This window comes from Ciconia boyciana, chromosome 3, assembly GCF_034638445.1.
Source record: "Ciconia boyciana chromosome 3, ASM3463844v1, whole genome shotgun sequence".
In the NCBI taxonomy this organism is placed as follows: Eukaryota; Metazoa; Chordata; class Aves; order Ciconiiformes; family Ciconiidae; genus Ciconia; species Ciconia boyciana.
The window spans coordinates 62,257,892-62,285,766 of record NC_132936.1 but is presented as its reverse complement, the minus strand read 5'-3'; the positions used below and the strand labels follow the sequence as shown (position 1 = coordinate 62,285,766).

Sequence of the window (27,875 nt, the reverse complement as noted above, 5' to 3'; positions counted from 1 at the left end):
GTATCTGGGGGCTGTGTCTGCTCTGTTTCCAGCCACTGAGCTGGTACCTGCCTTCATCTGTGTGCTGAGAACTGCCTTCATCCCTTCGCTGCCTTCCTCTTTGGGAGGACAGTCTTAGCTAATGTCGTGTATAGTATTTTACTCAATTAAGCTGTTTGCTTACTCTTACTCATAAGTTAGCAGAACTGGTAGGAAACACATTATAAATGATGACAGATAAAGTTATTTTGCAACAGTAGCAAGTCCCCAGTGACTTCTTCCGCTCTGCCTTCTGCTTTCAGTTAGTGACCACTTTCTAGTGTCTGCTGGTTAAAATATTTCACATTTGACATCTGGTTTTAACCCCATATGTTTCGATTGCAGCTTTTGTAGGTATTCTTTATGTAGAAAGCAAGCCTCAAATTTCTATAGCAATAACTTTGCTTTGAGTTTTTGCTTGCATTTTTCTTTCTTTCTTGCCTGCATTCCCATAGAAGAAGGATGTGATCATGATGATATAATCTTCTCTTTTACAGAAAAAATCTGAAATCATTTTTTGCAAGATACAAGACGTTGCAGTGGACAAGTTCTTATGCTTTGCCAGACTTCCCTTACGATGTCATGTGCATATTAGCAGAAAAAAAATGCCCTGATCACAGTGTGAGAATAAGGATTATTGAATTTTTGCAAGCAGACATGACAAAATACCTAGAAGGATCACTGTGAGTAAACATCGTTAGATTTATTTGGGGGCAGTACCTATTGGCTGCAGAAGTAAATTTTCAAATGGATGTAAAGCCATTGTCTTTAATATGCTTGCGTAAATAGAGGAGGCTAAGGGCCCAAAACCTGTTCAAGTCCAACAGGGAGATTTCATGCAAATCTTAAAGCTATTCCCTTTGCTATTTGGAGGGGAATCAATAGTCTTAGAAACAGTCAGTTTAATGTATATCAGTATAGATTCCAGATGGTGTCTAATACTGTCTAGAATACCCACTATTTCTTTTACATCTCCATTTTGTTTGCACAGGTATCCAAACAGTCAGCAATATAACATTGTTGTCAATGCTCTACTGCAGGCATACCCATTCCTCGATGAAGATGGGAATGGCTTTGTAAGTATTGTAAAATTGAAACATAAGGAAATAATTTTTACTTTTCCATGTAATCGATCACAAGAAAATAACCTAGTTCAGAGGAAATCAATATCAATTTCTTACATACTGACTCTATTCGGAGCTGTAAGCTTCACTTTGACACGTTTGGCAAATCACATTCTTAATTCATTACATTAATTAAAGATTAATCCAGTCACAGCCGTTCCTCAAAGCCACTGTGAGATCATGCAGACCTGTGCATCAAGTCCCTGGTTGCTTGTTGGGTACAGTTTCTTTCTGGATTGATTTCCCCCAAAGGATAAATTTAAGTAAATGTGACTTATTTTTATTTTTAAAAACAAAGAAGCTAAGCCTTTAGAAAATTGTATGAGGACCAACATATGACTGAGGCTCTTGCAATGCGTTATAATCACTTGTGTGTTAGACATCTAGCTACAACATGTAGTAATACTACTGGTTTAGGTATGTCGGGAATCTAGGCCTAATTAAAAAAAAAATATTTAAAAACACTGGTTGGGATGGCAGTGGGGTTATAACAGAAAGCAATGAAAGGAGATGACTTAAATTTGAACTACATTTTTTCACTCTTGTGACCCAGAATACGTATCTGTGGTCTCGGAGGACAGTGTTCACCTTTTGACTTCACATCATTGCTTCGCCATGTGATACTTTTATAGCATCTTGTAAAAGCTTGTGAGACTCAGTGGGGATTGTTAGCTTTAAATGTATATAAATATATATCTCGTGTACGGTTACTGCAGAAAGCAAAATAATTTTGAGAATAAAAAAAAGTGAGGATTAAGTGGTAGCTATTCTAGTTCTCCCCTGAGCCCAGGCATTGTAGGAGGGAAGGGACTAAAGAAAACAAACACATCTCAGAAAGGAGAGAGGGAGCAGAAGGATCAGAGAGCTTCGGTCCACCCTTAGTTTCAATCAGGATTCTTCTCTGAATACCGCAGTGGGGGTCCCCAGCCAGGGTCCTGGGTAATGCTACAGCTTCATCCAGCTCCCTTTGTGAAGGGGAGCCGGAATGACATTCTGGGCAGGTCTTGAAGACCTTTTTACAGCCTTTAACTTTTAAAAACTGTTTTTAAACAGAGGTTCTTAAGCTAGGTTTTCAAAGGGCTTTCATTGCAGCAGGACCATAGACTGAGTGAAACTACTTATAACTCCATTCTTTGGGAAATGGCTCATCGCTTCCCAGATTGATCCCAGAATTGGTGTGGGCAGAAGTTGCGTGATGGGGCAGAAACTTCAGAGTTGTTCTTTATCTTTTGATATTTCTCTCATGCTTACTAGAAAGCCTATCTGGAAGAAACCACCAGTAAGCGAGGAAGCTGGAATTAGCAGTTTGCAATACCGCTAGTCTAATGCTTCTGAGCCAGCCCCTCTCCATTGCTTGAGGCAGGAAAAAATGCACTAAAGGTGTATGTCTGCATACTTAAGTTTGGAGGAGAGGGTGAGGATTAATTACTATTTTTATTGGCCCTACTGTTAGACATTCTGTTCTTCCTTCACAATCATAAAGGCTATAAATATTTCTTTTTTTTCTTGATCTGAGTTAGTTGTGTGTTGCAACAGCTTAAAACAAACTCTACAACATATGCCCAGCTACTTATCATGAGGCTTGCAGTAAAACTGAATTCATATACCTTTAAGCAACAAATGAACAACAAAAAATTGGCTAACCACCATTCTTTCAGCTTTTCTCAGAAAAAGTGTCTTCAGCAGCTCAAAAAAGTAAAGTTTTTGTAGGCTTTTCTTTTAAAATTACGTCAGACTAGCACGGGACACTAAGAATTGCTGCTTGCTATTCCTTATAATAGTACTGAATCACAGGTCTTGTAAGATGTAAAATATTACTTACTGAGAGGTTTTGAATACCTTAAACTTGTTTATCTATAATAATTAGACAGTTACTACAACTTTTGAATAGTACATTGAAAGTATTTAAGAAAACTATAATCAATAAAATAACTCGGAGGTAAAGCAGAAAACTATTTGGAGACTGATAGCTAAATGTAGAAAAGGAACACTGTAACATGAGAGTAGTATTTTAAGCAAAAATGCTAGTTGCATTCGTTTATTAAATAATGTATTCATAAACTTCTGGAGATGCAGTTCATATAATGTGTTTTTTTGGTGCCTACATTGGGAAGGGAGGAATAGCACTATGGAAGTTCTTGTTTCTTTCTGTGGTCTCCAAAGGGAGCCTCGGGTGACCAGCTGTACACAGATGTCCATGTCTGATAGATAACCCCCTCCTTTTGGTGTGTTGTAAGGCTGGAGAAAGGAACACACCAAACATGGCAATTCAGTTTGGCAGGCCTCTGAGAATAATGGTTCCAGGACTGGTAGATTAATAAAGTTACCTGAGTTTATTTAGATTACCCGCAAACATGTTTTCAAGTATTTGGACTTCCTTCTTCCTGTAACTTTGACAAGAAATTAGAAGAGTTGCACACATTTCAAAAACCAGAAGGGCTGAACATAGTTTGGAGTGCTGTTTTGCATTCCCTCTGGCATGCTGGAGCTCACTTCTGCCATCGGATGTTTTCCTTTCTGCCGTGCAAAATGCTCTATCCTACTGTATTGTTAATGATGTTAATTTATTGCTCTTTATTTATTGCTGTGCTATGCCTCAGTTCCTAGGTTCAGTTAAACTCTAAATCCATGCTTAAAAGCAAAGCAGTTGCTTACCCTTTGGGGTGGAGGAGCAGCCGCAGCATCTGCTGGGATCTGCAGAAGGCTGCAGTAGTCCTTGATGAGATCTGTCTCAGGTCTGTCAGCAGTGTGATTTTATTTTTAACTCAAAAGTCTTATGGCTTGGAGCCCTTCACCAGAAATGTGATGACACCAGGATGTCTTGTCCGCTGGAAGGGTGCAGTGGAAACTGTTCTGGGTTCTTCCACGGCCAGTATGCATGCCTGTGCATGGTGTGGGTGGGCAGGGGCAGTCTATGGGGCATTCTGGCTGAGAGAAGGGAAAGCTCATGAGAGATCTTGAGGTTCCAGAATTAGCTTTTTCTTCTGACCAAGAACAGAAAATCAGAATGTAAAGAACTTGATGTAATGAAAGACTTGGAGAAACTTTGAATTGGAAATGTCAGCACTTTCGATGCAACATTTTCATGGAAATGAAATGGCTTGGAAAATTGTAAAGGGGAAAGATCTGCTGGAAAACATAGAGGAACAACAACAAAAACCCAAACCTAAGAGCACCTAAATTCACACCAGTATTTTCATGGCAGGGAAAAATTTATTTGCAAAACTTTGAACATTCCTTCCCTTCCCGCCCCCTGCCCCCACCCCCACCCCCACCCCCCCAAAAAAAAAAAAAAAAATACTGGACACTTTATTTACAACTCCAAACTATTTTAAACGAGTGATTTAAACAATGTGTGCATTATGTAGAAACATAGTCCAGTATTTTCAATCTCATACTGTTGCAATGAGAGGTCATTAAAGGTTTAGTGTTTCAAGATTTGTTAGTAGATTATCCATAATTCTATTTTCTTGGTTAAAAGGTTTCCTATTTAATTTTGCAGTAGAGAAAAATATGTTTCTGTGCCACTGGCCCTTGTCTAATGGAATATAGTCTGAATGATGGTAATGATCCTAAATGAATAAGTTTAAAAATAAGGTTACGAATAAGCTACTTATATAGTATGACTTTAAAAAGAAGGTTATTTACTAGGTCACTGTAGAGGCAGGAATTAAGAAAGAATTATCTGAAATCCTAAATAATAATTTAAAAAATTAAATAATTTTATGCTAAAAGCGAAACTCATTTAAGAGGTCCATGGAGCACTTGGAATAAAATCAATTTCCCCACCCTGTTCCAAGATTAGCTTTTGGAAAGATGTGCTTTAAGGTGTTTACCTAAGAAATTTTTCCCATGATGTTTTATTCTACTTAAAGAACGTTATCCTAAGGTAACCCATACAACACTTTAAAAAAAAAAAAAAAAAAAAAGAATCTCCATTTAATCATGAAATAGATTATTAGATTTCCGATCTATAATGTAACCAATGCAACATTTGTAAGTAGTTACAGACAAATAGGTTATATAGAAAAAGCCAAGGTCATAGTCGCAGCAGTCAAAAGAAAATTGGCATGACGCTGTTTCTTGACCACTTGCAAGATCCTATTCTCTTTGTATTTATTCCTTTTACAAGGGTTACAGCCAACCATTTGGAAAGAGTCACTGCCCTTCTTGTTTCATTTCAGCCAACAATTGAAAATCATATGATTTCAAGACAACCGTACATGAGGAAGGAGAAGAGAGGGTGCTCCCATCCGCACTGCTCGCCCGCGGGCTGCGCGTAAGCGGCTCCCTTGAGCTCGGGGCTGTTGAGCGGTGCCGTGATGCCGGTGAAGCCCGGGATCCCAGTGCTGACATGCCTGATTTATGTAACTGCTGCACACAAAATGATTATTCGCTAGGAAATTACTGCTTTTAATCTGCATGTAATCCTTTCCCTCTTATGTCGGATAGACACAGACTAATCCTTCTGCTCCCTTACAAGCATTGTAAACCTTCCTGGGGTGGTTTGGCCTTTTTTTGGGGCGGGAATTAGTAGAAAATAAAGTTACCAGCTCAAAAATGGTAACAAAAGCATCCTTTTTAGAAGATGCATTACCCGCTAGGGAAACCACATAAATGTATGTGCTCCCAGTCTCATTCATGAAATAGGTATGTGAGAAGGGACTTGGCTAAGCTTATGAGAATCCTATTATAGAAATACATTTAGTTAAAACTCTTAATTTATCTGAGGACAGGAGGATGAAACAGCTGAATGTTTTGAACTCTGAGGGGTATTTAAAGCTCTGTACAGGTGTCAGCATATTCTTTCATGTGGAAGAATAAGCAAAAATGTCTTCTAGCCAAACAAAGGTTTTCAAAAGAAAGAAACTGTGCAAAACTCAGCTAAGGGGATATTTAAATTGTCAGCTGCTAATATATTCTGGAATGATCATGTTTTAAAATATTTTAACATCTGTTAAACACTTCAGAAAAGCATTAAGCTAAGGTTTTTGTTTGCTTCTCAACAGCCTTAAAATAACAATGTTACAAATAAATTTTGCTAGGCATATAAAGTTGGGGTATTTGCATCAAAATGTAAATGCATAGGGCCAGAATTATAAACATATTTAGGAACCTTAATAGTGCAAGTGGATAGCAAGTAGGACTTTTTCAAGGCATGTGGTCACCTTACTGCTTTTGAAAACAGTGCTACGGTGTAATACTCAAATCGAGGCTGTATGTATGCCTTGTGAGAAGACCAGGTGAGCAGTTGTGCTCCATTTCTAATTGTTACGTTTAGGTTGGTGACGATGTGATTCCTGTTCTGGCAGAATCCTAAGTCTGAAGTTTACATACTAGAAACGCAAATGGGTTTGTTTTCCTTCCAGTTCTCAGATGCTCACATGTGACTGGCAGTGAGAGGATACTTCTGTAAGAGCTGTAGGTGGGTGGCAGAAAATGTCCCCCTGGGAAGGGCACCTACCCCGGCTGGCCCCGCTCTGCCCAAGAAGGGCTGAAGTAGATGCCACAGGGGCTGTATTCTCGTAGCTCTTCCGCTCTCATTTTTCACCATTCATGGAGCTCGTGCTTTTAGGATTGAGGACCTGTAAGTCAGCTAGTACCCTAGGGAGGTGGGAGCAGTATTTTCAGCAGGAGAAGGGCAAGGTCACACTGCCTTTGCCGCTGACTTTTAAGAGACTCGCCCATTTGGTCCCATGGGTGAGAAAGGCAGGCATGTCAGACTCGCTGCAAAGATACTGTACTACTTAGTCTACTTTCACTGAGTTCTGGTTTACATCAAAGTTAACCCCTAGAGTCATATGACCTTGACTAATAAAGGACATCATTTTGGTAAGAAATCTGGTGTAATCATTCTTCTGTTTATATTGTGTTTTAGTATGTCAGTGAGTACAGGCTTGAGTATAGTAGTGAGTGAGTATAGTATTGGAGTCAATTTTAGAAAATGAAGTAACAGCTATTTGAATCTCTCTTGCCACGTCCTGTCACTTACAGTCACTTTTCTAATTTTTGTTCTCTCTGACTGCTGAAAACCTTCAATAACTGAAATACACAGTTGCTTTTGAGGATCTGACAAACCATTTTCAATATTCACAACTGCAGGGTTTGCCTGCAGACATGTTTAGCAACCTTGGCTCAGTAACTGCTTCCCTGCGTGTCGGTAGTTAGCATGGCTAGGTCCCGCCACGGGATGTGCAGCCGGGGACTGCAGGTAAACAGCCGTCTGTCCATAAGGAGGAGTGATGAGTGGCTCCATTAAACAGGGACTGCATCCACTTGCAGTGCAGAACTGCCTTTAAAAGTTGCAATTTGCGTGACTTGAGAAGTCTCACAAACGCTAGGACCTACTTAAGTGATCGTTTTAATTTAGCAATTTTGAATTGAGTTTAATAATACACTTGATCCAGGGTAACTGTAGGCTTTGGGCAAAAGGGAGCATCCCATCATGTCTTTCCTGCTCCCTTGTGTTAGGCACAATAATCATACAACTGCACAACCACTCAGAGGCAGGGGAAAAATAACTAGTCAAAAAACAACCCCCACCATTAGTTTTCTGTGGCATCAGTGAACTGATCTGATTCACTGTGTAGTTTCATGACCTGATGTCGTCAATGGAGCATCCAAAAGTAGAGCTGAGAAAAGGAAAGCAAACTGCGGTTTCACTGACAGCCCTGGTTATATTGGATAAATCTAACCCTTAGGTTCAATTACTGTCATCCTTAATGAACCACGCCAGTGCCAGTAGCCCTGCTGTTTAGTTGCCATAGAGTTGTATACCACAGGTGCTTGTGTTTCCTTCAGTCTTGAAGCCACCGGTATGCTGATGCCACCCTACAAGTCTTTTTTCTGCTTAGTGGCAAACACTTTTTTTATAAAATAGAGTTAGATAAAACAAAGTGACCTGCTTTAGGAATGGGGCAAATTCTTGAAAGATACTGGTAATGACAGATTTTTTTTTCCCCATGCAGTTGCTATGGAAACGGGCCCTTAAAGATCGTTTCAAATATGTGCGGAGACCCATTGAAGATGATGAGCAAGTCCTGAGGAACAAGTGCAAGTTTGGCCACAGGCGAGGACAGACCAGGAAATCTTCATTTGCTGAAAACAAACCTGATGATGTCCAGGTGGAGGTAGAGGTAAGATTTTTTTGGTGCTTAACTGAGTTCTGTGTCAGCTCCTCTGCTGACGGTAAGGTCACCAGCCAGTAAAGAGGTCCACAGGGATCACCAGCCACAAAGTGATCTCATCCTATTTAAACTCATTTTGTATAGAGTTTGTCCTATAGCCAGACCCTTGATTTTTTTTTCCTTTTTGGATAACTAAGTATCAACAGTGGAGCTGAACCTGATATGGATGCCTTGCACATTTGTTGTCATTTAGAGTTGTTTTAGCAGGGCCTGTTGTGATAGGACAAGGGGTAATGGTTTTAAACTAAAAGAGGGTAGATTTAGACTAGATATAAGGAAGAAAAGGGTGGTGAAACAGTGGAACAGGTTGCCCAGAGAGGTGGTAGATGCCCCATCCCTGGAAACATTCAAGGTCAGGCTGGACGGGGCTCTGAGCAACCTGATCTAGTTGAAGATGTCCCTGCTCATGGCAGGGGGGTTGGACTAGATGACCTTTAAAGGTCCCTTCCAACCCAAACTATTCTATGATTGTTGCCAGTTGGACATAAAATTCTGTCTTTTTTTTAAATGCAATATTCCCATTCTGCTTTAGGTTATACACTTCCAGTTAGAGTGAAAAACAAGAGAGGCTTATGTCTTAAGAGCTGAAACCTCTGTAGAAATAAGAATGCAAAGTGATATTTGAGCTGGTAGCAAATGGCTATATCCTACTGTCACATTGCACTTTGTTATGTAAAAGCTGTTTGTGTTGGTGTGTGATATACATAGGGATGCTTATGAATGTATGCATGCAGTTGCTGTGTTTCCCTTCAGTTAGAGAATTCAGAGAGCTATCACTGTCCAGTAAGTGTTTGAAGCATACTAATTAACTTATACACTTTCATAAATACATTAAGGTTTCAGTTATGCTTTGCCAACGCTCCTCACACTTCCTCCAGTGCTGCAATTAGAATGTGGTAAAATTTAAACAATTATAAGAATGTGATAAAGAAGATACGTAAGCAGATATTTGACTTCAGTTTACATATGTCCATCCTGCTGTTTACCAGACACAAGCCTTTAGGGCAGCAAGAGTGGCTTACTGGATGCATTTCTGCACAGATTGCCCTTGCATTTGAAGGTAGCTGTGGTTTTCTACCCAAAAAGCAGATATATGTTTTGGTTTGGTTTTGGCTTTTTGGTGTTTTTGTTGTTTGTTTGGGGTTTTTTTTAGAAGCTTCAGTAATTTCTGTTTATCCCCTTTTGATTAATGTATGCAGGAATAAACACTTCCCTCTTTTTGCCTGCTTTAGTTGAAATGTTTGCAGAATGTGTGAAGTAAGAAAGCTCTAATTTGGATGCAAAACAATAAACAGTCTTGCATGTGCTAAAGGAGAAATGACAGGCTCCTGGTTTTGTGCACGCATGAAGAGTTAGCCATCCTTTATCTGCTAATGCTTGGAAAGGGCAAATGTGGGTCTCTTCTGTCACATCAGCTAGTTGAGAAGGGCTTTTGCAGTGATCCTCTAGGGACTGCGTGCTCGACTTCACGTGTCTGTAGAGAAGGTGTAACTGCACTGCGCTGTGTATCTGTAAATTAGGAATCACCACTCTTTTTGACTGCATTGCCCAAGGCCATCACTAGTCATTCCTTGTTTGCTTTAGAAATTGAAGAAGAAGAAGTATGTTCCACCTTTTCTAAAGTCCTAGGCATTTTCTGCTAGCCTTAATGTTGTAAGCAAATAAGGGTTAAACTGAAAGGAGGCAAGAGGGTGCTGAGTCTCCCTGAACAACTTTTAATTTATTTCTCTTATTTTTCCTGTATCCTAAACAGCAGGGAGATATAAATGCAAGAATTAACACTTGTGGAGCCTTAAGCCTAAGGCTTAAGAATGAGTCCCACAAAACTGAGGGAATCATACCTTTCTTAGTTTTAAATGTGTTTCTACATTGAAAGCAGGTATGTCTGGCTGTGAGATCCTAAATTATATCTATTACATCTGAGATCCTAAATATATGCAGCTGAACGAGATGTTTGTTTGTCATTCTTTTAAACAAATGCAGTGTGTGGGGGTTAATTTTGTGTATTTGAGAACACACATAAAGGCACCTTTCTGCTAATCCTTGGCACTAACTACTTTGTGATAAATTTAAACTGCTAAACAAAGAGTCTTAGCCTCAAAAAATAAATTTTTGGTCTAGAAGCCAATACCACAGGCAAGACCAAATGCTTTTCAAATTATCATTAGCCAGATACCCTTGCCGCCTTCCGTTTTCCAAGTCTGGAAGAACAGATCAGCCTTGCGTGGACTAGAAGCCAACACATCAGGATTATTTGAGGTAAAAGGGTGGGAAATGAGTTCCAGGTTAAGGAGATCTTTGGTGAATAATCAGTCAAGGATTCCTAGCCCCTTTGTGTCTCCACACTCTGCCTTAGATAGGCAGAGTAGGATATTTAGGGCATTATAGGTCAAAGCCAACTGGCAAGCAGTGCAGATGAAAGAGCACATCTGTTCCCAACAGATGACCTACTTACCAGCCACACAGCTGACTTCTATATTGAGCTTTAGTTTCTGAACAGTTGTAAGATGTAACTCTGTCAAATGTGCTTTGTGTCAGTATAACCTTGGATTGTTAATGGTATGAAACTGATAAAAAAATTATTTACTAATAGGAAATGCCTCACAGGTATACCTGGCATTTGTTTTCATATAAAAAGAGTAATAAAGCTATTACTACTTATAAAATCCTTGACTACTCTTTCTATTTTATCATGTGAAAAAACGGTTGCTTGCCAGGACAAGCTTCCTGTGATGTTTTGGGATGTGCTCAGAGCCACCGATGATGTCTGCGCCTTGGTCTATCCAAGCTCTGTTACCTGCCAGCAGGCATTCCTCCTCCAAACAGCACGAGTGTTACTTGGCCTCCCATGCAGAGCATTGCTTCCAGATGCAGCATCTGGCTTTCTCCTCCAGTTTCTTCAAAAAAATCTGTTGATGTGTTGCTCATCACAAAGCATTATATTCAAGCAAGATTGAAGAGTATACTCATTTTAGAGTGGCTAACATCACAGGAAAGGTCTTGAGCAAATGCAGTGCCCAGGGCTGTAAAATGATGATAAATAAGCACATAAACCCATGCTGGAGGTGTCTGTCACCGAAGGAGGTTTTGCTTAAAACGATGCTCCCTACAAATATTCATCAGGTTGAGCCACCACTGGAAAGAAGCTTGGACTGTGCCTGACATAGACATTAATATGAGCCTCTGTGCCTGAGGGATATTCGGAACTTGATCAGGAAAGCCTTCTTAATTAACAAATTTTCTGGCTATGGAGTGAGAATCCTCAGTCATTTTCCAGTCAGGCAAATATTCTGGAGCTGCAGTAATCCTGGGGAGAGTGCTTTGTAATGATAATGACCTTCATCTGCTGCAAATGGAAGGTACTTTCCCTGAGAGGGGTGATCGCACCTTGAAAATAAATAAGAAAGGCAAGGCAGTCTCCCCTCTGCAGCCAGGGTGGGATTGCTGCAAAGGCAGCCATCCAGTGGCTTGTTCTGACTGATCTCCGTATTCTGTTTTTAGCATCAAAATGGCACCATAAAAACCTTCCCCTGCCCTAAGGAATTATTTGGCTTATGGTCCTTCAGGCTATGAGAGGCAGCTATGAGAGGCAGGCACCTCCTGCCAGTTGTACCAGGAGAGGCCGTAGACTTGGGGGAGCCAGAAGGAATAGGAAGATAGGACACTCTTGGTGTGCATCTTTGGCCAGAGGATTATCAAAAGGCAAAAGGTGATGGAGAGGGAAGTGCGGTTAGAGCTGGTGATTGGCTTCCATATGATGAAAGCATGTGGTTCAAACACTAGCTTAGTCATCACAGGGGTGGTGACCAAAGAGCAAATTGTCCCTTTCAGAACTTCAAGTTCTGAAATCTTGTCAGTCTTGAACTGTGCTGTCCATGGGAAGTGTGACTTCACAATCAATTCATTTAGCTGAAGACAGACATAAAAATGCCCACAGATACCCTGCATGGCTCCACCTGCCAATCCAGAAGGGCATCCATAGGTCCTGTGTCATATTCCGCTACTTCCAGAGGTTTCTGGGATACCCTTATGACATCTCAAATGGCACTAAGTAGCTATATCTGTGCAACTGAATCAAGCTCCTTCAATCCACCCCAGCTGTTGTATGAGAAAACCTGTCAGCAAAGAGACTATGCAAAGATATCTTAAGTTAGATGAATTTTAAGGGAATATAACAGGCTAGAAGACTGTTAGTAGTTCATGATCTTAAACGAAAGTGGAGAGAGAGAGTCCCTCTCTAATGCCTCCTATTTCTTACATCCTATGACAACCTGTTTGTGAGGTCATCGGGGCTTCTCTGAAGCTGTCACACAAGTAAATTTGGAGTTAGATGTGAAAAGGAGAGATAGACTCTGACAAGCCGTTGGTTAAGATAGCGGTAGATGTTTGCAGATAACTGGGCATATTTGCCACACCCAGCAGAGCTGGGAATAACATAATGAAAACAATTTATAAAGGGTGCACCAGCAGGCCATCTCCTTTCTGTGGCTATGGCATAGAGATAAGAAATGTTTTGGTGAGTACTTAGACTGGGAGAAGCTAAGACTGGAAGAAACTTAAATTCATTCAGTTGGACATCTGCTGATATTATTCCTGTACAGTGAAGATAAGCAGGAATGTTGGAAGTGGTGAATGTGCAAATCCCCTCCCAAGAGGACCAGATGAAAATCAGAGAAGACCTCTGGCCCAGGAGGTACCCAGGTAGAAGCTCGGCACCCTGTGTGCTTGTTTTTGTGGTATCATGTAGTACAAGAGTGGTGAAGCTGGTGAGAGCATTCTTGCCATAAGGCTGAGGCTTCCCCTTAACTAATGAGGCTCAGAGAGCAAGCTTGTCTTAGAGAGAATGGATGGGCCTCCTGGCTTTAAACAGGAGGAGGGTTGTTGAAAAGCTGTGTGATGGGCTTCCTGAGTTTGGCCAAAATCCGCATTAAGATCACCTTGGGTCCCCAGAGCCAGATTTAATGACGAGGCCTGGAAGGCTTGACCTGCAGAAAGCACCTGGTTCAGGGCAGATGTAGAGGACAGTCCCTGAACCAGCCAGCACAAGGGAGCTAATTGTTGAAGGAAGCCAGCCACTTAATGGGGTGAAGCAGAGGATCTGTGCTGTCTTTTGCCTTTACCCTTCCTCAGCCTGCACAGCCTTTTGCCAAAGTCAGACTGATAACTGAAGCTGGCAGTCTGCTTGAAGCCTCTGGGGGTGGTCCTAGGGCTCATTGTGAGGAGAAAAATGGTGATGGAAAAGTTGCTGCTTTTGGGTGCTTCACAGAAGTTTACCCTGTTGGCTTTATGCTCATCATGATCTGGAAATTGTCTTTTCTGATGAAAGAAGGAATCAGGATTGAGTGATGTCTACCCTGTGAGCTGGAGTTCCTTTTACCTCGAATTAGGTAAATTAGGCAAGTCAGTCATTTCCTAGAGAGATGCTTTTCTTTGAGGTGATAACTAACATCGTGTTTGTCAATGAGATTACACCACTGCAAGAGTTAGAAACTTGAAACAAGGTTTCAAGGAGTGTGGATAGAATAGGATTTCAGAGGCAATGGCTGGAGAAAAAGGGAGGAATGAGGAGGGAAAAAAGGCATCAGCAAGAGAAAAAGGAAACCAAAGAAATCAAATGTCTGTAAAACTTTCCAAGGATGAACAACTTGTGCATGAGATGCAGAAACTCTCTTGGCTGAGTCTTGTGGTTGAGGGGCACTATTGGCAGGTACAGCATTAGGTGCCATCTATAGTTTGAATGCTGTACACAGATGAAGCAAGGGTGATAGCCCCTTTTCCTCTAAGATCGAAAGTCTCCAAACCAAGTGCTTGAATGTCTGCACAGCCGGAACGTGAGTGTGCATATATGAATGATCATTCAATGGGTGTACTGTTGTAATGTGATTGTTTTCCACTAAAACTTTGATGTGCATACGTAGTATGTGGTGTCGCTTAGCTAATATTTTAAAATGCTTTTAGAGTCCAAGCAAAAGCTTTAAACACAAATTCCTGGTGTACGTCTTATGCTTCACCTTCTTATGTATGTCATTCAGTATCTCCATTGTTCTGTGAGTTAACATAAAGTGTGAAATACAGTTGTCCCTTGGTAGAGGAAAACAGATTTCGCCCATTTTGCTTATGCTGTGTGTTTGGCAGTTTACAAATCAGAAAGCAGTTGTGGTCAGAAATAAACTGACTTACGTGGCTTTGAAAGTTTGCAGTTAGCATTGGCATGTAAGTCTAGCTCTGAAAGTGTCTGCCTGGCTCAAAAGGGTAATTATGTGTAATTAAAGCAGAGCCTGCTTTAATTAAACATCTCATTTGAGTACAAGTCAGTGTGGATCCTGCTGCAGTAGGTTACATGCTCATTTTGCATGAAAGCAGCCTGCCCGTGCTGTTTCACCTGTCTTTGTGTTTACTGTTTGGACATGAGAAGTGGCACAACTGCCATATCTTCTCAGTTCTCTCCCACCCTCTGGGGCAAGAAGGTGGGTCCTGAGCGGTGTCCAGAAGTTACTGCCTGCCTTTCAGATTCAGACTTGTTCCAGATCAGTCTGGGGTGTTTCAGGTTTTTTTGAGCAAATCTTCACTTTCTAATGATCATAACCTGGTTTGAGCATTCCTCTTTTTATAAAATGCCCCAGTGTTCAGCATACTAAATGTCATTATGATGAACCTGAAAGTCACCACAGAGAAAGGGCTGTCTCTTACAATAGTGGTATTAAAACCTGTTCTGTACACTGTGTTTTTATGATGCCTTGTGTCTGTATGTATTCCAGAATAAATAGCAAGACCCACTTTTCAGTATTCAAAAATCAAGACACAAGATTCAGATTATGAAAGATCCTTCTCACCCTGAAGAAGTTACAAAACCCAATTAGTGGAAAAGATTATCCCAAACAAGGGTCCCAGCCTACTCCCAGTGCGAGTATGCAAGCATCGTGTTCTTTGTTTAGGCAGAGAGAAGACACTGAAACCGCTACTGTCAGCCTTTCTTGCATAAGTACCTTGAGCATTGATGCGAACTCTGATGCAGGTAGACTCAGCAATCAAGAAGTGTTATTGCATCAATGCTCTAAGCAATAACATGACTTGGAGTATACATTGGCATCTAGCAAGGAAAATTTGAAATGTTTTTTTCAAAGGAAATATTATTAGCTGCTGCTGGGAGCTGACAAGATACTGAAAGTGGCAATAATGAAAGGCAATGCAACAGCTGTACCAACACTGCTACTCATCAGCAACCCGGTCCCAAAGTATGGTGTAAAACGAGCTCCCATTCAGTGCTGGCACCACCGAACCTCTCTATGTGGCACTGCTGTTCCAGAAGATGGCTCTCATTACCATCGCATGGTTTCCACCCTTTCCAGCAAGCAGATCAGTCTCCATCCAAAAGAATTCCCTCAAAGGAATATTCCCAAAGTATCCCAGAGAGGGACCTGAATCCATGGTTGGCAGTGAACAGACCAGGATGCAGCGCAGTGTCCCCATATCCATCCCTTTAACTCTAGTGGTCCTATTTGAATTCACTGTCTCAGACTGAGGAGTGAGTAGGTCCTGTTGGCATTCTTCAAAAAAGAGATCTCAATCTTTGTCATTAGCAACAGCTAGGCTACGTTTACCATTCAGGAGCTGGTGTAAACCCTTGTAAAGAGCAAGAGGTGCCTGCTGTCCTCACCAGAGGAGCTTTCATCACTCCGTGATTAGGCAGTCATGTTACTTTGATGTTGACATTAATGACTTTTAGGATTTATGATGTGGCTTTCAACAGTAACTGAAAGCTTAGACCTTGGTGATACACATCATGCATAAGAATTGCTGCCTTCTTCCCCACAAAGAGATGTAGCAGCTTCACTTCCTTGGCTGTGGCACTGATTAATCGTAGTGCCTCACTAGCTGAGGCTTTTTATAAGAATATGGCAATATAATCTCTAGCTGTATCTCGAGAAAAATCAAGATCCACCAAAAGGACATTAAGGAATTTGGCCTTTATTTAAACACCTGTCTCCGACCAAATGACTAACTATCCTTTTGCTTCAGGAAATGGGAGACATGAGGGATTTGGAGTCTAGTTGTTTTATGTGGGTACGTTTTCTTGCTTTAATGTGAGCATCTTAATACAATCTACTTGCATATGGTTCCAAGTAGAACTGTGAATATTAACTGGAGGTCCCTGTCAAAAGACAGCTGGAGCGTGAGCAAAGCATGTGTGGCTCCTAGATCTAGTGGCTTTAGTCACAGATATCTGACATGCCAAGAAGTTAAGGGTGGTTGCAGGCATGGGCACTCAGGGATGGGCCCCCTACTGCTGCCACCCTTTGCGTGTGAATCCAACAGAAGGGCTAAGAGCCTTGGCAGGACCATCCCTCAGGCAAGGTCTAGGTTACACTGACATAAAAGTGCTGGATGTCCTCTGCTTACCTCATTAACTTCCTTTCTGCATCCTTTTGACCTTTTTCTCTATTCTGCAGTATTTCTCAGGAGCTTGTGACAAAAAGGCAGCTTGTTTTTTAAAGGCATTGAGGTAAATTCTCATTTGTTCCAGAAAGACTATTTTTTTTTAAATCAAACTTTTATTATTTAAAAAGAAATTCTTTATGTTATAAATTATGTACATTGCCAAATAAGACAAGATTCTATATAAAACAATAATTAAAGATCACCAATTAACATTCTCCTTATCACTGCAAGGGAAATGGATGTTACTGGTGACACAACTGAAAATCTGGCCAGAGGAGTTTGGGTGACGGAGTCAAGAATGTCGGATTCCTCATTTAAAAAGGCTATTTTTTAGTTCTCTCCCGTGCACATGCTGACCTGATACCTTTGGCTTCTTCAGACATTGAGATAGGAGGTCCTGGCTTCAGTCTCGATAGGATTGCTTTTCTGCAGTGTATTGAAATAACTTATTTTTAAGTTTAACCTCATTGTCACAATTTTACTGGAATATTGCTGTGCTGTCACTAGCTTTCTTGCTTTGATGGTTAAAGTGGAGAGGATCTAGAGTCCTCCCTAAATAAGCATGCAAGAGGCTGATAGACCAGTTGAGTAACCAGCTTTCCAAACCCAGATTCTTCCTGTTCACACCAGCAATGTTAAAGTTAACTATAAAAGATTTTAAATCACACTTGAACTCATTCTCCAATAAAATTTAAAATACATTGCAAAATGGTGTCCCACTGAGGTAACTTCTTTCTCCCAAAAGAAAGCCACCTCTTGGTTACCTTTCTACTTACCTTAAAAATCAACCTGTTCACATACTAAAAACTAAAAGGAGAAAATGAAAACATTCTAAGTGAATCCTGCATTTAGGTGAGACTGAGTTAATACCCATTCACTGCACTTTACTAGAAAAAAAGGCTAATTTGCAAAACAGGAAGAGGGGCTGAAGATAATGGAAACTGAGTTATAAAGCAAGTTACACACAGAACATGTTCTGCTACAAGCATGGTATTTTGTAATTTTTTAATAAAAGCAAAAACTTCTTTTGATGTTAGAATCTAATAAATCCTGAGGTCAGAAATAATTTGTGTAAAATTCAAGTATTGCCAAACTTTCCTGCTCTATCAAAACCCTTCAGATTTTATTTGAATGAAACTATGCTTAGAAATAATAACATAAATCAGAATGCTTTTGCCCTTTGGATTTTCAGCTAGGTTAACTGAAAACAGCTACTCATCCACAAACATCTAAGCTCACTATTCTCTAATTCCGCACTGGTTCTGCTAAAGACAGTCACTGTCATTTGACATAATATGTTCAGTGAGGTCCCATTGCTGTGTTCTGTTCTTGACTGAAAAACATGCACCACTTGCATTAAATCAGTTGGAATTAGAAATATGCAATGATGCAATAAATCTGTCCTCCCAATTAGCAGCTAATCTATATTTACATAGCAGTACATACTATAGTATATTGTTTGTATTCCCTAGTAGGAGTGAAACTGTCCAGAGACAAAATGAAATTATTAGGTATAAAAGGCACACATCTGTCACTATTAAAGCCACTGTATAGAGACGGGGAGTCCCCAAAATCGTAGCGACTTTGGTCGCTAATGCCAACCGTAGAACTCAGTATTCGCTTGGATTTCATTGCGAGCATAGTTTTACAACAGCCCAAGCGTTTTATGTCATCCTTACCATTGCCCATCCTCAAGATACTTTATTTGTTATGTTTCCACTAAACTTCAATAAATGAAAGTAAACTCTGAAACAGCAGTGGCTACTAAGGCCAGTAGAAAGGTGTCATTGATTGGCATCCGTACGGTGCTGCCCCAGACTTGGTAGATTTCTGGAGCTCTATTATTTGACTGAAGTTTTAAGATGCGTTTTATGGCTGGGTATGTATATCCATTACATAGACTACTAGTTTAAACAAGCTATGTTAAAGAGCTTTAAGTTCAGAACTACCAATACCTTTCTTCAGCCTAGAAGTGCAGCTTAAAAAGGTGAAAAGCTTACAGATAGTGAGTGCTCTAAGCAGGCTGAACACTACAAGGAAACCAATTCTAACACTGACTTTTGCTTGTGTTACTCGTATCTAACGGATGATTTACACAATGAAGTTTGGCTTTCCATCACATTTTTTTTGCCTAATAGATGTATATAAAAATAAGTATATATATTATAAAAATATATAAATAAAGTATGACAGCAGTTCTTCCTTAAACCACTGCTGTATTTCCGTTGGTAGGTTGCCACTGATGCTTACAAAAATGTCAAACGGTCTCATTTAGCTAATTAATAATGTCATTAGCTAAACTAGCTCTCAAGGACAGAGCTGACTACATGGAAAGTCCATCAACTGGCGCGGTGTTTGCCTTGACAAGGGGGATGGAGATAAGCTGGAGTAAAGGTCGCGGCTTGTTCTCCTCCGTGTTTGTTTCTAAGCAACCCAGTCAGTTTGTCTGTGGTTACAGCACTGCGCTGAGTTTGTTTTGCTTTCCTGCCTCTGCAAGTAAGGCACTGAAGGTGCCGGCCCCTCTGGAAATGAGCCGCTGTGCTCCACGTCGGGTGGCTGAAGCAGCTCCTGCTCTACGGGCAGGAGGCTTGGAAGCAGACCCACAGGAGAAGCCAGTAGTAACAGAGCTGTTTGGAGTCAGACGCTTCAAACTAGCTCTTGCTCAGAGTTAAAAACGTAAATGTAATTAAAAAACCCCAAACAACAGTCCAAGTTTGTGTGTGTGCAGGTGTGAGAAAGCACGAGCATCTTGAGACTGGCAAGAATGGACCAACGCTTGTTTTTGTGCAGTGGTCATGCTGAAGCAAGACAGTCCATCCAACTTAGTGCAAGTTAACAGGTTAAGGAACAGCTGAACGGCTCACCTGGGGATGTGTGAATACTAGAATAGCATTCACAGTCAGTAACCAATATAAATTAGATACCAGAAAATACCAAACACCGATGCAGGGAGCTTGCAGAGATGACATATGCTAGCAGCAAAACAGGACTCTGATGACTGCGAGTGATCCACTGCAGATTTTACAGAATTGGTTTTGTGGTTTTCTGCCTTTTCTGCACCGGTTATAAAGGCTTTTTCAAACAGAGGAGAAGCAGGAAGCCTGACGCTGCTAAGGGACGGGAGTGCTCGGGGTGCGCTCTCCAGGCGCAGGGGTGCTCGCAGAATATAAAGCCATACCAGAAAAATCAGACAGGCTTTGCAAGGCTTCTCAGACAAGGAATTCAGGCAATCATGTTACTGAGAGCATTCTTCACAGGCAATGCCAGGGCACCTGTCTCAGATTGGTGTGTCCGTAAAGAGGTTACAGAATAATACACTAAAGTGAGCCGTAACACATTCCCAGCACCAGATGATATTTGTGCAAAATTTTCAGATGTGTCCAAGGATAAAATAGGTAATTTTCTAACTGTGATGTGCAATTTCTCTCATGAAACATGATACTAGAAAAGTGGAGGTAGCTAATTTGATGCCAGTTTCTAGAGTTTCAGGAGAGCGCTAGGGAACTTATTGACCAAGAAACCTGCTGTCTTTACTTTGGCAAGAACTGTAACGCAGAACCAAGAGATGAACATATTGGGAAGGAATCAATGAAGTTTCTGTAAACCGAAGTAATTCTTCATAAATTCATTAGTTCTTTGAAGTATTCAACAACCCTGAGGACATGGGAAATCCAGCTGATACAGTTTACTTTACTTTACTTTAACTTCAGAAGAGATTTCACCACATGCCTTTCAAAGGCTCTTAGATGATACAATCTGAGGGGATAAGCAGGAAGGTCCTTGCATGGATAAACAGTTAAAAGATAGAACAAAGAAGGCTAGGCAGAAATAGTTGTTTTTTTACAGTGGAAAATATTATTAATGCTTAGTTTGTGCAGTTCAATATATTTCTAAATGATGTGGAAAAAGGAGAATAGTTGGCTGACCACATTTGGTGATGCTCCTAGGGTTACTAAAGACAAAGAGTGACTGAAGAATTGCAGAAGGACCCCATGCTACTGAGTGACAGGGCAAAAAACCAGCAGATAAAATTCAATAGTGATAGGTGTAAAATAAGACACAAGGACAAAACCCAGTCCTAACAACATTTACAGTGATGGGCTCTGAGCTTATTATTACTATTCGCAAATGATATTTTTATATTATGCCAAAGAAAATTTGGAACAATGCTAACAGCAGTCCAAAAAAGTATATTGAACACTCAGAATTATTGAAGAAAGAAACAAAAGGGAGTGCATTATTCCACTGTATGCACCCGTGGTGTCCCAGCATCTCAGATAGTATTTGAAGTGTTACCGTGCCCATTTCATAAAGGCTGTAGTGAAATTAGAAAATATGCAAAGACAATAACAAGGATAATTGAAAGTATGGACCAGCTTTTATATGTGGAATGATTAAATAGCTTAGGACGGTCTTGGCTGGAAAAGAAGTGGCTGAGGACAGGATATGACCTATCTATAAAACTACAGTGGCAAGGAGATGGTGAATAGGTATTGAATCCAGTATGATAATTAGAAGGCAGAAGCAGCAGGAGAAAATAAACAAATGAAGGCATTTCTTCTGACAGTGCATAGTTAAACTGCCGAACTTAACACGGGATGTTGTGGAAGGTACGATTTTATGAGAGTTGTAAAAGTGACTGGGAGAAATAATGGAAGAAAAAAAAAATCTACTGAAGGCTATTAAATATAAAGACATAACCCCAGCTCAGTGGAGTCTTGACAGGACGTGGGAAGTACCACGACACAGTCATCCTTACTTTATACTTTTTCCCAGCACCCCCCTCAGCCAGGTAGAGGAGGGTATTGGACTAAATCATCTGACCCACCACCTCTGTTTCTGAGCAGTGAGGAGGAGGACAGGAATGCCTACTCAAGCTGGTCACAAACCAACGTTACTGTTGGAATGCAATTAAGACTAAACTCCTCTATTGGAAAGAGTGCAGGCTGTGCTGATACAGCATCCTAGCAAGGGCCGGGGGAGTACCTGCGGGGGTCACGGTAGGTAACTGTCCTGCGCACATGGCTGATTTTCTACCGTGATCCCAATGGCTATTGAAATCCATGGATATATACTATGAGGGAGACAGTTTTTTAATTGTGTACCTTGTGCAACCATTCTTGGAGTACCACATTCACACTTCACACTGGAAAGTTTAATTGCACATACAGAGCACTGTGAAGCAGTTTTGGACGTTGCATGTTTCGCAGCTCTATGTCTTAAATGTTCTGGGAAACAGAATGACGTGTCTCAACTCCCTCTGGCGTTGACCCACAGGCCACCTCTGACGTGGATGACAGCGGCATCAGTGACAATACTTATGGGAAAAGCCACTGTAAATGCAGCCCGAGAGTGGTAACTGTACTAATAATGCATCAGTATGTCGTCTCAGCTTCTTTCAATGGACGAATTCACTGCATCCTCTGATAGAAACTAAACAGCGCCAGGCTACTGCCACAGATGTACTGCTCTGGATAGTCACTCCTCCTCTTAGTAATCACTGGTTTCGGAATTACAGCAGGCACAATAATAATAATTTTGATGAAGATTGTTAATTGTATCTTCAAGTACAAAATAACTTTTTGAAAACACTAACAGTCAAACCACTCAAATAATGCTTTCCATTAAGAGTTTTCTTAGTTCAGCTGGTCTCCTTGGGGGTAAATACTTCAGTTGCATAAATGTGAAAGTTAGTTCTCCTGTTTTAGGACCTGTATGAGTAAGAAGAAAATACTATTTCTCTTGGCAATACAGAGCTGATACTGCTAAACACTGAGTCATCATTAGAACTGCCTACTAATAAACCATATATAATGGTTTATTATCCATATGTAATGCCCACTAATAAACCAAACCTTCCAATAAACCACACTTAGGCAAACCAGACACAGGCATAGGACTTTCATTTATATCCTCAAATATGCAATTTGAGCTTGGAAGACGTGGCTGATGGCGATAGCATTATGTGAAAACAGATCTTAATATAACTATTAGAGTACAAGGGCAAGTTCACAGAGCTGGTCCTGAAACCACAGTACAGGTACTTTCTGCCGAGCTCGACTACACTTTGACTACACTGAAATCACACAAACCACATCAGATATCAAAGAGGATAGCTGCTTTGTTACAATTCTGTCCTTCATTTCTTGATAGGAAGAACCTGTTCATCTTGAAGGCAGTGCAACGGATGTACACATTAAGTGGCTTAAGCGAGAATATATGAAAACTCAGAGGAACTGGAAAGAAGTGGATAACAGAATGAATGTGACAATAGAAATACGGAGGAAGATGATCAGTGATAAGGCACCTTTAAAAGACATTCTTAGACTATTTCCTTTCTTAAGATGCCCTTATCAGGTAATAGAGCTATTTTTAATAATGACATTGAATTCTATGTTATAGATGTGATACAACCGTAGGCATGTATTTCACTGGATGTTTCCAGTGAAGTATCCATCAATAATATTCTCTTTAATCTAACTCACATTTTTGCTGCTAATCCCACTTCAAAAGATTCACCAGTCCTGCAGCAAACATGCCACACACAGCACCAGTGAGTTATTTGAAGTATTTTGGTGTTACTTGATGTACTCCTTCTCTGCTTTGAAAAGAAATGAAACCATCCCCTTCAGTGTATAATCTTATTTTACTGAGCTAGTCTTATCCTGTCTTCAAAGCATGCACCTGTTATTTTCAGTTTTGGTTTTGAGGATTGCAATAATACCAAATTTTTCTTTTTCTTTTAGCTTTTTAGGGAGTTCCAGCTTCTCACACACATGGACATTTATAAGAAAACAGTTGAGATTTTGGAGATTTATGCAGAAAATATACTATCTTTGTATGTGGTGAGGAATAATCCAATTAACATTATGCTGCAAGAAAATCTGAAGCGGCACACAGAGGAAGACATTCTAAAATGTCAGTACAAATCTTCTATGCTCTGAATATCAGAGTTTTGTTGTAGCTAATTGTTCTTACTTGTGTAACTAAACTAGCTCTAATTTTACTGCAAAAACATTTTAAAATGTCACAGTTGCTTGAAAAATATATAGTGATGGGGAAGCATTAAGAATAAAAGCTAATAAATTACTAGGAAAATTAAGTCAGTCAGGTATTGAAACTTTTTTTCCCTATTGAATAAAAGATTGCAGGTTTGATAAAGTTAGTAACTGCCTTAAAATAAGATGAGCAGAATTTGTATTTCTAGATATGTAAAAGAGTGCTTATTATTTTCTAGAAATACATGCAGAAAATGATTTTTCTGGTTTAGAAAGAGAAATAGTCCCATAAAAAGAGACAATTTCCTTTAGAGAGAGAGGTACTCTTTCTACAGTTGAAGTCTTCCTCCCAGTGAAATAACGGAAGAAGTAGTTACCGCTACCTGTATGTCAAGTACCTCATCTCTGCAGAGACACGTTGCAGGAAAAAGTGCACGAACTGGTACCTCTGGAGAGCAGGTACCACAGGCACGCAAAGAGGTCCAGGTACCTCGGTGTGTTTGGCTCGCTGCCTGCGAGGGAGCAAGCACCTGCTGTCACTCAACTTCTTTCAGCCTGAAGTCTGGGAGCGCGGTTCTGCAGGGACAAAACATTGAAGGACTTACTCATGATCTTTATTCTTCCCAAACTGCAGCTGTAGATGCCTGTGCCTCAGCTTAGCTCTGTGATAAGTGCTCCTTTGACTGTTGTTTTCTATCAAACAGGCATAATGCCAGGATGTCAAATCAAAGGCAACCCAATATGAACACGTGTGTTTCCTGTAGCAGTTTCACTCCTTTTATTACCGGGTCATTTCTTAAAGAAGTAAGCAGAGTAGGTTAACATATTGGGGTTTTCTTCCTTTAAGCTTAAAAACACAAGTACGAAGCTTAAAAACACAAGTACGCAATAGCTCATGATTGATAGATTAAAAAGGGTCAATGAACAGCCTAATCCAGAAAGCCTTTGTGGACTTTCTACTCATACCTTTGGCCTTAGAAAGCTATGGACATTGTAAGTAATTTCCCCTTTTCTTATACAATATGCCCACATAGATTTTAACTCATAGCTCAGTAAAGTCCCAAGGCCTTTACTTTCTTGTTTTTTCTTACAGACAACTTGACCTGGCACCTAGATAACAAATGCCTGACAGCATAGGTTCAGGGAAGACACGCCACCAGAAGTCTGACCTGCAAAAAGGTGTTACAGCCATTAACAGCTGAAGCAGAGGGGTGGCGGGTGCCCCATCCCAGGGGTCCTGCAGCACCAGCCTGTACTGCAGCCTTCACAGGGGAGCCCCCTGGCACCAGGGCTCCCCAGAGCCATCCGATTTACGGGGCAGGGAGGAGCCTGGGGACAGGCGGCGGGGGCAGGAGGTTACTCAGCTCGCAAACTCCCCTAGAAGCAACCCAAAGGCCTACGTACTTATTGTGAGAGAAATTTAATCGTAATATTGAGTAGCAGAGTGTCATGAATGATTTGAATACTACTGCCCCTTGCCAGCTGAGGCACCTAAACCTTCACTGTGGTACAAACTACTCTTCAAAATGCACTGAACAACAGTTCCACTGCTGTTAACTATTTCATAGGCTGCAATCTGCTTTTCCAGGAAGATACTGCAGTGCCGGAACGTTTTAATTTGTAATTTAGCAGAAATCCTTGCCTTTGACAGATATGAAAATGACTGCTGCATGTTTACTCCTGCCAGATGTCTTTGGAGATGATTCCAGTCTGTTTGCTGCAGTGAACGAGGAGGTAGGAGACAGAGCACTGACAGTCTTGGTCTTCCTCCCATGAGCTGCCTGGGCACATCGCCTGGCCTTTTGGTGGCTCAGCTTAGTCCCTGGAAGAGCATGACATTAGCCTGCCTTTTGGGTAGAAGGCAGATATTCATAGAAACATTAGCTAAATTCAAAGCAGTGTTATTATGCTTACTTACTTCTCCGACCTGTTCACCAAAGCAATGTTGTGACATCATTTGAAATATCCTTTTTTTTAAATTTAGGTGAAGGTGATGACACCAGTGTTGGAAGTAAAAAATCCCTTCAATGTGAATTCGTGCGAGTTTGCGCTGTACATAGAAAGAGAAGAGCTAGCCCAGCTGGATGACTGCACCATGGCCCTGGCAGCGCTGGTGGCTGCATTTCATGTGTTCGATATCCCGTGCCCAAAGAGAATCCACAGGACGCTCAACTTCCTGGAGTCCCTGGTCTTTGAGGTGAGGAGCCCAGCATCCCTACCTGCCCAGGTAAAGAGAGGGCTGGAGGTACCCAAGCATCCCAGTATGTGACGGTGTACACAGCACTCCTCTCGGCAGCATTTGACATTTTGTCAAAATAAATCCCTTCGTTGTGAAGATAAATCAGTGCCGTTCTTTCTGGTGAAAATGTATGTATATTTGTAACTCTGTTATGTTTAATAATGCCCCCTTTTTAAATTGTACTGGCTACTTTTTAAAAAATTTAAAACCTAAGCATTTTCATTATTTTAAATGGAAATTCTAGAGCAGTCTAGAGGCATTAGAAATAATAAAATTTGCTAGATTACTGCACGTGTCATTAGTTTTCCATATGGAGCATTTAAAAGATCTGGATAGTCTTTTGACTATCAGAATTTAAAAAACACACTTCTGAGTTGATGTGAGCACTTCACTGCTTCAGATGCTAATACATTTAACGTTTTGCAGTGGCACAACTTAAAGATTTACTTACCATCATTTCATTATATTATGATCACTGAAAGCCTACTATAATAATTTTTGTGTTTTAAAATGCTGGGCCTGATTTATAATTTGCAAGATGATGAGTTTTCACTATTTTCTCCATGCATGAAACATTGTTTTCTTTTTCTTTTTTTTAACATTAATCCTGAATTTGCTAAATAGGAATTCTGAGATGAGCCCTCAAAGTAGCAAGAATGACTTATCTGGGATGCTGCCATGTGCGTTTGTAACCACAGCTTCTGCAACAGGGAGAGAACTCCTCATTTTCTTTCTGAATTTGTTCCCCAGAACAAATCGGCCTTCTCCACATGGTGACTCTCCTATCTGCCCACACAGAGCGGAGGCCCTCTTCTCTCTTCTTCCACAGCCTCCTCTTCTCCCCAACACGCTCCTTTTAACTCCTCCATGTCTGGAAATCCCAGAGATGACTGCCTGACAGGGCACGACTTCAGACAAGCACCTAGTAATGGGCAGTAGCAGCAGCCAGCAAACATGACCCATTACATTAATTAGAAATTAAAATGGCTTTTTATTAAAACACTGCATTCTACTAAAGAGATCAATCTCCCACCAGTTCTAAAAATGTCCATGTAGGCAAAGCAGTGTTTGTGGTCACCATGACTCTTTAAATGCTCAAACACACAGCTTGGAAGACCACAGAAGTTTTGTTAAAGCCTGGCTGTGCAGGGGTGAGTCCAATGCAGAGATTACAGTGGGAGACCCTGTATGAGGGGAGATCACTGCATTTAATGGCCAGACTCTCTTGCTAAAGTCTTAGGATTTTTCATGTGGCTCCCATAGAAATCAGGGGACAACCTTTACCTGTGTGACAGCTGGGCCACCTCCAACACAACATACAAAACAATACCAACTGCCGTTTTAAAGATTCAGGTCTCCTAAGTGTTTTTAGTTTCTGAGTGAATTTGTTGGGTGTAGTGTTTGTAGCAGAGGTGGCTACACCCTGCTACCTCATCACATGGGATACAAAAGTAAGGATTATGTATGTCCTCACAGCTGTGATAGCTGTATGAATAATAAGTTGGGCTCTGTATCATTTAAGTGAGGTTTATTTTACATCTTGTAAACATTTTTAATTCAAACCCATTTCTTAAACCACAGTACTTTGTAAGTAGGTACATAAAAATTCAGGGAGCTGCTAACATCTCCAAGTAATCTCTGTCGAGCAGCAAATCTCTTCATTGGTTCTCACTGCAGGCTACACAGATGGCACACAAGAGACACAGAAGGTGAGGGAAAATAAACTACATGGAAGGACAGAAGGAAAAAAACCAGAAGAATTTGGCATTTTACTGATCTGCACGGGCAACTTCAGCTGCTGCCAGTGACAAAATTCAGGCCCATAAATGGGATTCTGATTGTGACAGCAAGTGGCCTGTGAGCCTTAGGA

General features: G+C 40.7%; 1 protein-coding gene across 1 annotated transcript in view; it reads left to right on the top strand.

The window, feature by feature from the left end:
* Positions 1 to 26,035, top strand: part of SAMD3 (sterile alpha motif domain containing 3) — a 41,068-nt gene extending 15,033 nt beyond the window's left edge. The window contains exons 3-9 of the mRNA XM_072857907.1: positions 516 to 701; positions 1,010 to 1,094; positions 8,111 to 8,278; positions 22,922 to 23,125; positions 23,515 to 23,686; positions 25,418 to 25,500; positions 25,751 to 26,035. Coding sequence (XP_072714008.1) covers positions 516 to 701; positions 1,010 to 1,094; positions 8,111 to 8,278; positions 22,922 to 23,125; positions 23,515 to 23,686; positions 25,418 to 25,500; positions 25,751 to 26,035 — 1,183 coding nt within the window. The remainder of the gene's footprint in view (positions 1 to 515; positions 702 to 1,009; positions 1,095 to 8,110; positions 8,279 to 22,921; positions 23,126 to 23,514; positions 23,687 to 25,417; positions 25,501 to 25,750) is intronic.
* Positions 26,036 to 27,875: the final 1,840 nt, after the last annotated feature.